General features: G+C 55.2%; 1 protein-coding gene across 1 annotated transcript in view; it reads right to left on the bottom strand.

Moving 5' to 3' along the window:
• The window catches only part of KCNAB1 (potassium voltage-gated channel subfamily A regulatory beta subunit 1), a 68,987-nt gene extending 57,899 nt beyond the window's left edge, over window positions 1-11,088 (bottom strand). Inside the window, exon 1 of the mRNA XM_053986922.1 lies at window positions 10,746-11,088. Coding sequence (XP_053842897.1) covers window positions 10,746-10,957 — 212 coding nt within the window. The 5' untranslated portion in view covers window positions 10,958-11,088. The remainder of the gene's footprint in view (window positions 1-10,745) is intronic.
• Between the last annotated feature and the right edge of the window lie 1,403 nt (window positions 11,089-12,491).

Below are 12,491 nucleotides of genomic sequence, written 5' to 3'. Positions count from 1 at the left end.
AGCAAGCAAATGTGGTTTAACACAGCTGCCTGTGACCACCCTGTGACCCCCCCCCCCCCCCCAGCCCTGGGGCCGCTGCAGCCACCCCGAGGGTGAAATCAAGAGCCAGCAGCGCCAGGACGAGCAGGGCCAGGGCAGCAGGAGCTGCCCCGGGGCTCTCCACAAACGCTGCCATGGCCCCAGGACTGTCCCCAGCACCTTGCAGGACGATGCAAACCCCGCGGCGAGCAGGATGGAAACTTCCAAAAACCAAAAACTGCTTTCTGCAGCCGCGGTGAGGTCCCTGTGGAGGCTGGAAGGGGCCGGGCACAGAGCGGGGCTGAGGGAGGAGCCCTTCCCAGAGCTCCTGCAGGGCCGCTGCTCCAGGGTCAGTCCAGCACGGCTCTGGCTGCAACCAGAGGCAGAAGGATGCTTCTGCAGCCCAAAATATGAACATGAATCAAGGTCCTGCAGTCTGGGCTGGGTGAAAGCTCGTGAGCTGCTGCAGCCCTGGCCCAGCACGGCCGGATTGCTCCTGATTGCTCCTTCCTTTTTTAAATTTTTACCTTATAGTGGAGCTCCTTCGAAATACGATGCCAAGTCTGGCTGGAGATTCTGCTTCTCATGGCTGCAGTCACAGGCTCAATTATTTACCCTCCCTGCCATGGCAGGGCGCTGGGACTGGGTGGGCTTTAGGGCCCCCTCCAGCCACAGCAGGCTGTGATTCCAGCAATCCAGGTCACAGTGATGATGCCAAGCCAGCCTGCCTAAGCTCTTGAACTGAAATTCTTGTATGTCGAGAAAGGACAACAACTGAATTTAGCAGCAAACCTGCAGCAGTGCCCATGACAGAGGTGGTGGCTGCCTCTGGATCCCTGGCAGTGTCCAAGGCCAGCTTGGAGCAACCTGGGATAATGGAAGGTGTCCCTGCCCATGGCAGGGGGTGGAACAAGGTGCACAACAAGGTCTCTTCCAACCCAGACCATTGTGGGATTCTGTGAGCCATGTTAGAGGCCTTCCCTCTGCTCCCAGTGCTGGAGGGTCCTGTCCTGTCCTGCCAGAGCAGCCCCAGGACCAGGGAGATGCAGCAGGATGGAACAGTCAGTGCTTCCAGGCTGGAGACACATCAAAAATATGATTTCAGCCGTCATGAGGAGAGCTTTAACCATGCTGGACACTTAGACAGATGCTCAGTGAGATGCAATGCCCTTGGATGGGCCAGGCCTCGGGAGATGGCATGGCAGCACTGAAAACACTGCTGGCAGTGCCATGGGGCAGGATCCTACTCCAAAATCTGAGCCCTTGGAGCTTTCCCACCCAAAAAAAGGCCTTTCTTTCCTTTATCCCACAGCCCAGAGCTGGCCACAGCCCCCACATTCCGTGCAGGGCCCCAGAGCCACACTCCCCACAGCCAGAGCAGACACTGCCTCTCTCCAGGAGCCCGAGAACGATCCCAAATCCCTGAAACGTTCCTATGAGGAACATTTGAAGGATCTGGGGTTGTTTAGCCTGGAGAAGAGGAGGCTCAGAGGTGACCTCGTTGCTCTCCACAACTCCCTGAAGGGAGGTGCAGACAGGTGGGGTCGGTCTCTTCCACCGGGCAGCACTGACAGAACAGGAGGACACAGCCTCAGGCTACGTCAGGGGAGGTACAGGTTGGATATTAGGGAAAAAAAAATCACTGAAAGAATAATAAAGTTCTGGAACTGTCTTCCCAGGGAGGTGGTGGAATCACCATCTCTGGATGTGTTCAAAAAAAGACTGGACGTGGCACTTGGTGCTGTAGTCTGGTTGAGGTGTTAGGGCAGGGGTTGGACTTGATGGTCTTGGGGGTCTCTCCCAGCCTCATTATTCTGTGATTCTGTGATTTCCAGCCTGCCCCCGTCCCTGCCGCAGGACAGGCTCAGGGCAGCCCCGCTCCACGTCCCGGTGGAAGTTCATTGGGCCCCGAGGGCTGCGGTGACAAAACAAACACAGCCCCTGCTCCTCGCCGCTCCCCGCAGCGGCTCGGGAACTTTCCTGCTGGGAGAATTCCTGCTGGGAACTTTCCTGCTGGGAGAATTCCAGCTGGGAGAATTCCAGCTGGGAGAATTCCTGCTGGGAGAACTCCCGGGATCGCGGCGGGTCCCTCCTTGTCCCCAAAGCGGACTGACACGGACGCGGGCGAGACAAGGAGCGCTGCCGCGGAGCGAGCTGGGCTGGGAGGCGGCTCCCAGCGGGGTTTCCCTGGGATTAATCCCAATTCCGAGCGAGCCGCTCCAGCCCCGCGGAGCAGGGTCCCGCCGGCAGCAGCAGCGCCGGAGCCCGCGGCGATTCGGAGCTCTTTGGGGGCAGCCGGAGCCCCGGGAATGGCTCTTTTTGATAACGCTGCTGGGAAGCTGCGCGAGGAAATGAGCTGCAGAACAAAAGCCCGGCGCTTATCGGGCCCACAGCCATCACATTTCCGCTGGTTTCACATCAAAACCTCCATTTGCATTTGTAATTGCACTTGAGGAAAACTGATCAAAATTCCCATTAAATGGTTTTTAGTTAAAAGGCGTCGTTCTGGCAGGTTTTGAGGCAGGCTGGGGGCAGCGCCCCACCGGGGTTCCTCTGATGACACGCGAGTTCTGTCACCTGCGGGACCCGCGGCAGCTCCGAGGGCTCCATCGGCCCGGAATGGACCAAAGCTGGGAGTGTGACAGCTCCGAGGCACGCTGCCCTGCCAGCCCGGGCTTGGGATAAGGCTGGGATCAATCCAGCAGCAGAGCAGCCCTGGAGGGGTCCCAGGCCAGGCTGGACACTGGGATTTGGAGCAGCCTGGGACAGTGGGAGGTGTCCCTGCCGTGGCAGGGGTGGCACTGGGTGGACTCGAAAGGTCCCTCCCAGCCCAAACCAGGCTGGGATTCTGTGCTGCCCTAAATCCAAACTCCCATCCCATCCCCAAGCCCCGCAGGGTCCAAGGCCAGCCCCAGCCTGGTGTGGGGGCACCCCCAGCCCCAAGGGAACCCCGAGGAGCCCTGACCCGGCAGCTCTGCAACATTCCATGAAGAATCTTTGATACAACAGGAAGGAATCAGTGCTGGGAGCCAGCCCGGAGCTCTCCGTGTCCGACACGGAGGGTGGAACTCATCAGGAGCCCAATCCAATTAATCAGCCGCTTGTGCCCGTGGAGACAACACCCCCCACGGTGCCTGCTGCCCATTAGCTGCTGGATCCCTGCTCCAAAGCAGGTAATTTGATTTTTCCATGCTATCTATTCCATTTCTCAGCTGACTGCAAGCCAGTGCCTCACATGAAGGGCTCCAGAAGTCACCATTATATTAATGTATCGTGCTACACTGAGCACTTAATGGTCTTTAAGGTCCCTTCCAGCCCAAGCCACTCTGTGATTCTGTGATATCAGAACACTCAGAGCAGCACGAAGCTCCACGGCACTGTACAAGAGTGCTGTGTTTTATTCCCCCACTGTACAAGAGGGTTTTGTGTTTTATTCCCCCTGGCAGCCCCTGATGTGGTATCCAGGCATCCATGGATGCCCGGAGCAGAGCAGCACCCCCCGCAGCAGCCTCGGGCACTCAGGGCTGCTGTGCCAGCTCGTGGCCAAGAAAGGATTTTCCCTCCTGCCACACTCGTGTTCTACACTGTGCATACACAAAATGCAGATCTTCGCATCACTTGATGGATAAATGCATCCCAAACAGAGCTCAACCCAAGCCGTGTCCTTCCAGCTTGGCTGTGCTCGTTGAACAGTGGATTTTAGGCAATTATGTACATTGCTGTGTTATCCACACACGTCAAATCTCACCCGAGCGTTACTTGTAACAGCTTAGAGCTCTAAATGAACTTGAATGGAGAAAGGCTGCTGAGGAGTGGGGCTTGTCTGGGTGACAAACGCACAGCCCCAGCTGCCCTGCTCTGGGACACGCCGGAGCACACGGGGGAGCAATTACGGAGCAGGAACTTCTCATTGGGTGAGATTAACCGGCAGAGGGGCAGCACAAAGACCAGCTACAGCATACTGTGCTGTTCAGGAAACTCTGTTCCAATGAATACCCCTTCAAAATATTTTCCCCTCCTCTGGAAACCCTCGGTTTTCACCTCCTCCTACAGCCGATGGAGGACTTGGCCCCTCTGAGCAACTCAAGAGAAAGCCAAGTGTCTCCATCAGTCACTGTCTTATATAAGTCACCACTGCATAATAAGCACTATTAAAAACACCACCTTCCCAAATAGCATTTTTCAGAGAAGAATTTTAAGTCTTCTCCGGAGAGTCTCTCTTTCAGCTGCAGCAGCATTTCTAATTATTAACGGGAGTGACAGGGGGTGCGAATCCCAAAAGCTGCACGCAGCAGAACTGGCACAAGACCTGGCTCCCTGCTCCCGAGGCAAAACTCCTCACCCCAGCAGCATCCCAAAAGAACAGGCATCTGCTGGAATTAATCACTGAGGAGAATCAGCGCATCGCCCAGGACAATGGTTTGCTGAAACCCAGCAGATTACCAGGGAACCATCTTCAGCCCCATTAATTTTAATGGATCCTTTTCCCACTGCCAGGCTCCACTTCGCGGGGGGAGGGATTGGCAAAACCCGCTGTGTCAGCACTTCTCTGCCTCTCAGTTACCAGCCCACACTGCTGGTTAACAATCAGCGTTTCAGGAGCGCTGGAATCTGCTTTGCACGGGAGCAGCTGCAGGCACAGCACTCTGCTGCCAGGCAGGAGCCAGGGCCCGTGGTGACTCCTCAGCTCCCGAATTTTCCTTTTCTCACTTTCAGAATTCTCTGCAGAGGCTTTTAACCTTTTTTTTTTTTTTAACTTTTTTTTTTTTTTTTTAGCTTTTTTTTTGGCCCACAAGGCAAGAGCACGATGTACCTCAGAGCAGCACATGGTCATGGAATGGTTTGGATTGGAAGGGATCTTAAAGGCACCCAGTGCCACCCCTGCCACCCCTGCCACCCCTGGACATCTCCCGCTGTGCCAGGTGCTCCCAGCCTGGCCCTGGGCACTGCCAGGGATCCAGGGGCAATGTCATTGTAGTAAATCAAGTGCAAGGCACTCTCCAGTCTGCAGGTGACCTCCAGCCACTGCCAAGCACTTCCAAGCCAATATTTCTGCATTTCCAGTGCTGGCCGGGCACGTAGTCCCCGATCTCTGGGCACATCCCAAACATCGAACAACCACTTTTGCACTGGATCGGCGCCCATTTAATTAACAAAAAGATTTGCAAGAGGATCATTACTTACTGCCAAATGCATAACCGCTCATTAGGCCCTCGGGGGAAATGAATAATTGCTCCTGCAATCTACAGATTGTGTCTTTTTCTGCAGGGAAAAACGGTTTCATCTCCCCAGCTGGGGAGGGAAACTGAGGGCAGGGGGAGAACCCTCAGCCCAGCAGCAGCTGGACCACGGGGAGCAACTCCCCCAGCAGCCTCAGCCTGTCCCCAGGGACTCTCCAAGGATCCCCGTGCTCTCCACAAAGACCTCTGGAAAAAGCAGCAGCCGTGCCCTTGGACTGATGGAAACACTCTGCTGGCTTCTGGAGCCTTTCTGGCGCAGGGGTGAAGCCAGCAACTATGAAAATACACAGAAAACAAGGAGGAAAAGGCTTATCAGGCAGTGACAGGTCTGCACAGGAGGTTTATCCACGGCAAAGCTGCCTTTCATCCAGGGCTCCCCCTCCCCAGCTGCCCACGGCCCTCCCCACACCAGGGGAGAGGCAGAAACAGAGGAGTGCTCGACTCGGCGTGGGGAAAACCACAGAGCAGTGCAAGCACATCTCAGCTGGGTGCTCTGACTGGCTTAAGACTGCAAAAAACAAACTCTGGTTCAAAGATGGGTGCAAAGAGCAGCCCCAGGGGCTCCACCTGAGCCATGCCCACCTGCCGTGCCAGGCACAGTTGGCACCAAGGCTGGTGACACGGGACCTGCTCTCCCCTGGCACTGAGCCTTGCCAGGGCCTGGATTTGTCACCATCCTAAAGGAGGCAGCCTTGGAATAAACCTGCAAGCCCCGGGAGGAGGTTTTGCTCCCAGATTTGCTCAGCATTCTGTGCCGGCGCAGCATCCGGCAACATCCCTTTCTCAGCACATCCCAAAGTCAGCCCAAAGACTCTGGACAAAACCTCTTTTAACCAGGACCACGTGGGCTGAGTTTCAGCCCAGCCTGCAGCCTTCAAAGCTGTCTATAAATACACGCAGGAACATCCCAAAGTCCGGAGCCAGCCCCGCAGGAGCGGCTGCAGGAGCAGGAGGAGGCTCAGCAGGAGCTCCTGCCCAGGACCCGGGCTGGAGCAGCACCTGCCAGCCCAGCCACAGCTCCACGGGAGCACGAGGGGTGGGGAAAGCAGCAAAAGTGGGGCAAAAGCAGCAGAAGTGCAAATTCCTGCTGGGCAGCGGCCGGAGCAGCCGAGGGTCAGCTGGGATCGACTGCGGCCGTGGGGAATGGGGAGGGCAAAATCTGCTTTGCTTTCCCCACCAACCCGAGCACCTACAGCACGGGAACTTCCCTCAGGAAGGTGGGAATGACCCTGGAGTAGCAGCACACAGCCTGAGCATGGCTCTGTGAGGACTTCAGGGAATCCTCATGGAATGGTTTGGGTTGGAAGGGACCTTAAAGCTCCTCCGTGGGCAGGGAGAGGACCCTACAAAAACACCACAAACCCCAAGGAACTGAGGCCACAGGAAGAAGGCCAGACACGGGGAAGTGTCCTGTCACCACTGCACCAGGCAGCTGCTGCGTAGTTTGAACAGACTAAAAAGCCACTTAGGAGCCTGAGAGTGACTATGAAAAAAAGGACACAGCTGGATGCAGCTCCGTGGATCAATCTGCACAGGAAGTAGGGGAAACATTAAGGCTGGAAGATATATCCCAATAAATATAATGCAGCAGCACTCAGAGCAGATGAGGACAGGATTACAGTGCAGGATTACAGGACCCCATCAAGAGCCCTCCTATATTTTGCCATCTAAAGATTAGATATTTTAAAGCTTCAGTGCACAAAATGGGCCTCACTGAGGAAGCCTGGAAGAGCAGCTATGGCAAAGGGATCATTCCCAAATTCCCCTCTTCTGGGGTAGCTCTGCAGGGGTGTAAGCTCCTTGGCTGATTCCTGGTAACATCTCCAACCTGCTGGAGCTTCCAGCACCCACAGCACATCCCGTGTTGGGGAGTGTGGCAGGCACATTCTTCTCTTCCTCAGGATTTTTCATAGAGGAGCACAGAGGAAAGAAAGAGAAAACAATTTCTATTTCTGGTCCTTGTTTTTCCCACGTAGAATGTGTTTGGAGAATTGTTTACCTGGGGTGATTGCTTGGTTGGATTCTGGTGAGGATTGTTTGAGCTGATGGCCAATCCAATCCAATCCAATCCAATCCAATCCAACCCAATCCAATCCAATCCAACCCACCTGTGGCTGGACTCTCAGAGAGGGGCACGAGTTGTGAGTGAGTTAGATATGGGAGTTAGAAAAGTAGGTTTGTAGTTTTAGTATCTCCTTTAAATAGTATATGAATGTATTATAGCATAGTTATAATAAACAAATCATTCAGCCTTCTGAGCTGCAGTCACACATCAGCATTTCTCCCCACCAGGTTCACCTGCATTTACAATACCCCAGTTCCATTACAGAGGCTGGCAAAGGGTTTCCTGTGCTCAAACCTGCTGTACAAAATGTCCTTTGCTCCCTCCTGCCCCAGTTCCTGTGCTGTGGGAGACGGTGAGTGACTGGCTACAGGCTGTTCCTGATTTAAACACGTCTGTAATCCCTGTCCATCATCTTTTCCCTAAGCCAAAAGCCTGTTTAATCTCCCGGTGCAGGGACAATCCCATCCCTCAGACCCCTCTGCATGCCAGAGCCCAGGTGGCTGAATCCATCTGGAATGGGATGGCCAGCACTGGCCAAGGGCTTGGTGTCAGCTCCTCACAGTTCCCACTGCAATCAGGAAAGGGAGGAGGAAAAAGGAAGAGGGAAAATGGGGAAGGAGAAAGGGAAAAGGAGTGAGGAAAGGGAATACCCTACAAAGGGCTGCCTGCTGGCCAGTGTCTGCATCAAAGTTTCACAATCCTAAATAGCCAGGTTTTAATTCATTGCTTAACCAACAAAAGCAACACAAAGAGCACAGTGCTCTCTTGGGATGGGCTGCAGGAGCTCAGGGGTTCCCTGCAGGACACCCCAAGGAGGCCATGCCGAGGGAAGTGGGTTTGCCAGGGATTTCTGTGCTGTGGGAAGAGTTCTCCCTCCTGGAGCAGGACCTCAGCTAACATAAAATGGATAAACCAGGAATGCAAACCCCAGCCCAGCTGCAGCAGGGTTAACCCAGCAGTGCCTCGGGGCTCCGTGACCTCCATAAATACTTTCCACCCCAACATTTGCCAGCAGCATGTTTTGCTAGAGCTGCCTGGGTGCTCTTGCAGACACATCTACAGATCTGCCCCCCAGGCCCCGAGCGCAGCTGCCCGAGCTCACAGGAGCTGCAATCAGGAGGGAGCAGAACCTTGGCAGCTTTTGCAGCCAGAGCCTCAGCCCAGCAAAGTGCACGGGAAGGAGCTGCGCAGTGAGCAAACACCTTGCTGGGTAACAAAACACCAAATTAGCTTTGTAAATGGTGCTTCATCTGGGAGAAATTCTGTTGTCAGCAGAAACGAGCCAAGCTCAGGCACTGCTGCACTTTGGGGTCTTCCGTGACCCAGAACTGTGCTGCACTGGCTGGAGCAATGAAAGGGAAAAGAGCTGATCAGCCTGTAAATGAACCAGCTTACAAGTGTTCAGCAAGTGCTCCTTGTTCACAATTCATTACTTCCCACATGTCATTGAATAAATCTTTAAAAAGGAGCTGCTACTGTGCTGGCTTCAGACTGGACCCGTGGAGAGCTGAACAAACACCCAGGAGGCAGAAGAAGAAAGAGAAAACGTCCAAGCTCACAGTCAGATAGAAGAATCCCTGTACTTCTGGAAAACACCCTGTGGAAGCAGCAGGTGGGAACTGCTGGAGCATCCCTGCCCTCAGCAGAGCCCTCTGGCCAGCCCCTGTCCCACAGGATAAATCTCTGGATTCGTGGGAAGTGCAGGAAGTTACGGCTGCTTCTGTGAAAAATGTGCACACTTCAAACGGAGCAGGGGCTCCAATCCATCAGCTTCCACAGAAGTGAAGCACATGCTTTATCTGCCCATGACTGATGGCTCTGCTGAATGAGGGACACTCCACTTACTAAGCCAAGAAACAGAGGTGCCTGAGGGTGTGTGCAGGGGCTCCTGCAGCCCTGGGCAGCCCCAGCTGCCCCCACACCACTCCCACAGTCTCTCATTAATTACATTTTTCTGTGGCTTTAAAACATCCATCTCCGTCCATCCCCAACCCTACAGAAATTTTCTCCCCAAGCTCTTTGCAGGTTTCTCCCCCGGGCTGGTGCAGCAGAACAGAGAACACAGGACACCTCAGACAGGGGATCCCAGCCCTTCATGGGAACACTGCGAGCCTGCACCTCTGCTCCTCAGTGAGGGGCAGGTTTTAGATCGTGTCTGCTGCGGACCGACACTGTGGAAAGTGCAGAATCAGAGAGAAACCAGATAAATGGGGATTTTCCTGTCCTGAAAGGGACACCAACCTTTTCAAACACAACTGCAGCTGTGCTGTGTCCCACAGCTGTGGGATTAGGATCACCAGAAGGAGCAGAGGAAATTCTCATGAAAGGGTGTCCAGTTTCCAGGCCAGAAGCCCCAGAGGATCTCGCTGGGGACAGCAGTGCTCCTGCCAGCCCTGGGATTTCTCCTGCCACAGTTCTGCAGCCCTGGGATGCACATCCATGGCCTTGGGACACTCTCCCATTTCATCCCCAGCACGGTGGGCTCAGCTCCCTTTCCCTAACCCCAGCGTGCTCCAAGGGTGCCCAGCTGGCCCAGCAGCACCGTGGCACAAAGCCCTTTGCCATTTCTGCTGCTCCTGACTCCAAAACTGCTCTTTCACAGCCCCACTCGTCCCTGGACATTGTCACCAAATGTCCCCATCCAGCAGCGAAATCTGGGACACAACTGAGCTGGATCCATAAAAATACCAGGCACAGTGTCTTATTTCAGTTTTAAGCTCAGACTACCCACGGGCAAAGATCAACCTCTTGGGAAAGCAAATGTTTCAAAGAAAACTTGCTTTTCTTAGAAGCAGAGAGAACTAGCAAGCTCTCCATGCAGGACGTCATCCCTTTAAAGGGAACCTCTCTGGAAGCCAAGCACAATGACAACTGCTGGAGCACACCAGCAATTCACCCACCATCCCCAGCCAACACCCCCTGACCCCAGGCTGTTCCAGCTCCTGGAGGGATGACACCCTTTCCCCTGGACACCCTTCCAACCCGAAAGCCACATATTTCCCAGCCAGGGGTTTGGGCTCTCAGTCCACTTGCTCCATGAGGACAGAGAGGGTCTCAGGGCTCAGGACCTGAGCTGGAAAACTCAGAGTGATTTTCCCCATCCTGGAAGTGCTCAAGGCCAGGTTGGACGGGGCTTGGAGCAGCCTGTCCTCGTGGAAGGTGTTCCTGCCTGTGGCAGGGGTGGGATGAGATGGACTTTCACTACACCCAACCCAAACCATTCCATGACTCTGTGATTAACGTCGGAAGAGAGCCTTTTGAGAGAACAGCTCACACGCTCAAAGCTTTGCTCAAAGTCTCCCAAACTCCCACAGTGCCCGGAGAAGCCCAAGAAGCCCCTGAGGCAGCCGAGGGCTCGGCCGCTGCCAGCCCAGCCGGCGGCGTGCCCGGCTCCGCGGCGCAGCCCCGCTCAGCCCCGGTACCTGTAGCTCATGGCGCTGCGGTGGCGGGGGCAGTGGCGCAGGGCCAGCCCGTGCAGCTGCAGGAAGCTCTCCAGCTGTTTGCCGTCGGCGCGGGGGCTGCGCGCCCCGGGCCGGCCGGCGGCAGCGCCGCGAGCCCGCGGGGCCTCGCCCGCCCGGCGACCCCAGGGCCGGGGCGGGGGGATGTCGGCACACGGTGGCTTGTACAGGTGCATGGTGGCCACCGGGGCTCAGCGGCTCCGGAGCTGCTCCCCGAGACGTTCCTCACCCCACAGCAAGCGGCCCCTTCTGGGCGATGCCCAGCGTGGACCTTGTCCCAGAGCAGCGATCTGGTTCGTCTGCTGAGACCTCTCCTGGCCCAGAGCCCCAAGGGGTGAGGAGTGCTGGTGGGAATAGAGCACTGACCCCATTTCCCAGGTCTTATATTTAGAGAATGAGAAATATTTGCTTGGGATTGGACCCAAGGCCAATAAACACAAAGCAAATACTCTCCCAGGGTGTATTTCAGGCCCTGGGCTGACCAGAGGAACTCTGCAGGCACCTCCTCTGCAGCTCACTGGAACATTTTGTTCTGTCACAGAGCGCTGCGAGCTCTCACAGCTGGGGTTACCTGCTCTGGGAACTTCTCCAGCACCTGCAGCCTCCCGGGTGTGACAATTCACGTGAATTAAAATGATGATGTTAACAATGATTTCACCACTGCCCAACAGCAAACAAAAAGGTTCTGGTTCACGGACCCACAGAATGGTTTGGGTTGGAAAGGACCTGAAAGACCATCTCATTCCAAACTCCCCAGCCATGGCAGGGACACCTTCCACTGTCCCAGGTTGCTCCAAGCCCCTGTCCAACCTGGCCTTGGACAATCCAGGGATGGTTTTTATGGTCTTCATCCCTGCAACACCCAGGAGGGCCACAGTGACCTTTCCTGGTCACAGCAGACAATCCTGCCAAGGTCTGGTTCATGCCACTGAGGCAGATGTCTGAGACTCTTCTATTTTAAAAACTCACCCCATTTCAGCCCCAAATACATTAGAAAAATAAGTTAAATAATCAAGTGATGGATGTATCATGAACTCAACTAATCCTTAAATCTTTCAAAGCAGATAAAGAAAGACTGATCCCAACCCCAGAATATATTTGAAAAGCTCCTAATTCAATGTCACAGAGGGGAGTTTGGCAGGAACAGTGGGATTACCCCGTTATTCCTCTTGTGCCACTGTCACATCAGGGCGTGGGTGTCCTCGGGAGGGTCCTGCCCAAGGATGGGGGTCCTGTTCTCACAGTGCTGATCCCATGGGGTGCAGGGGGGGGATCTCAACCCAGCTCAAGGACACTCAAGGGAGGGCAGCGTGTGCCCGGGCTGTCCCTCCCTGTCCCCCGAGGCTGTCCCTGCTAGGGCCCCGTGTTTCCTCCCTGCAGTGTAACTCCGGGGCTGCACCTGTGATCTCTGCTGCAGCTGCCTTTGGTTTTACCTCCTGCCAGCCCCAGCTCATCTGTAATGCAAGGTGAACCAGCGCTGAGAAGTATCTCTGCAAGCTCCTCGGAGTTTTCTGGACACAAGGGTTTTGCTGGTTTGGAGGATCAGGGCTTGTGTGGATCAGCATCTTGAGAAACCCAGCTCTCCCAGAAGTTATTCCCCAGCCCTTTGATTTTATGGTGCTGATGGAGCCGCTGGGTGCCAACCACAGGCCAGAGGGGCTGGTGGGCACCGGACCCAGAATCTGCCCCCTCCCAGCCCCCTCTGCTCCC

The sequence above is a fragment of the Vidua macroura genome, chromosome 10 (assembly GCF_024509145.1).
Source record: "Vidua macroura isolate BioBank_ID:100142 chromosome 10, ASM2450914v1, whole genome shotgun sequence".
Classification (NCBI taxonomy): domain Eukaryota; kingdom Metazoa; phylum Chordata; class Aves; order Passeriformes; family Viduidae; genus Vidua; species Vidua macroura.
This window is presented reverse-complemented; position numbering and strand designations above follow the sequence as displayed.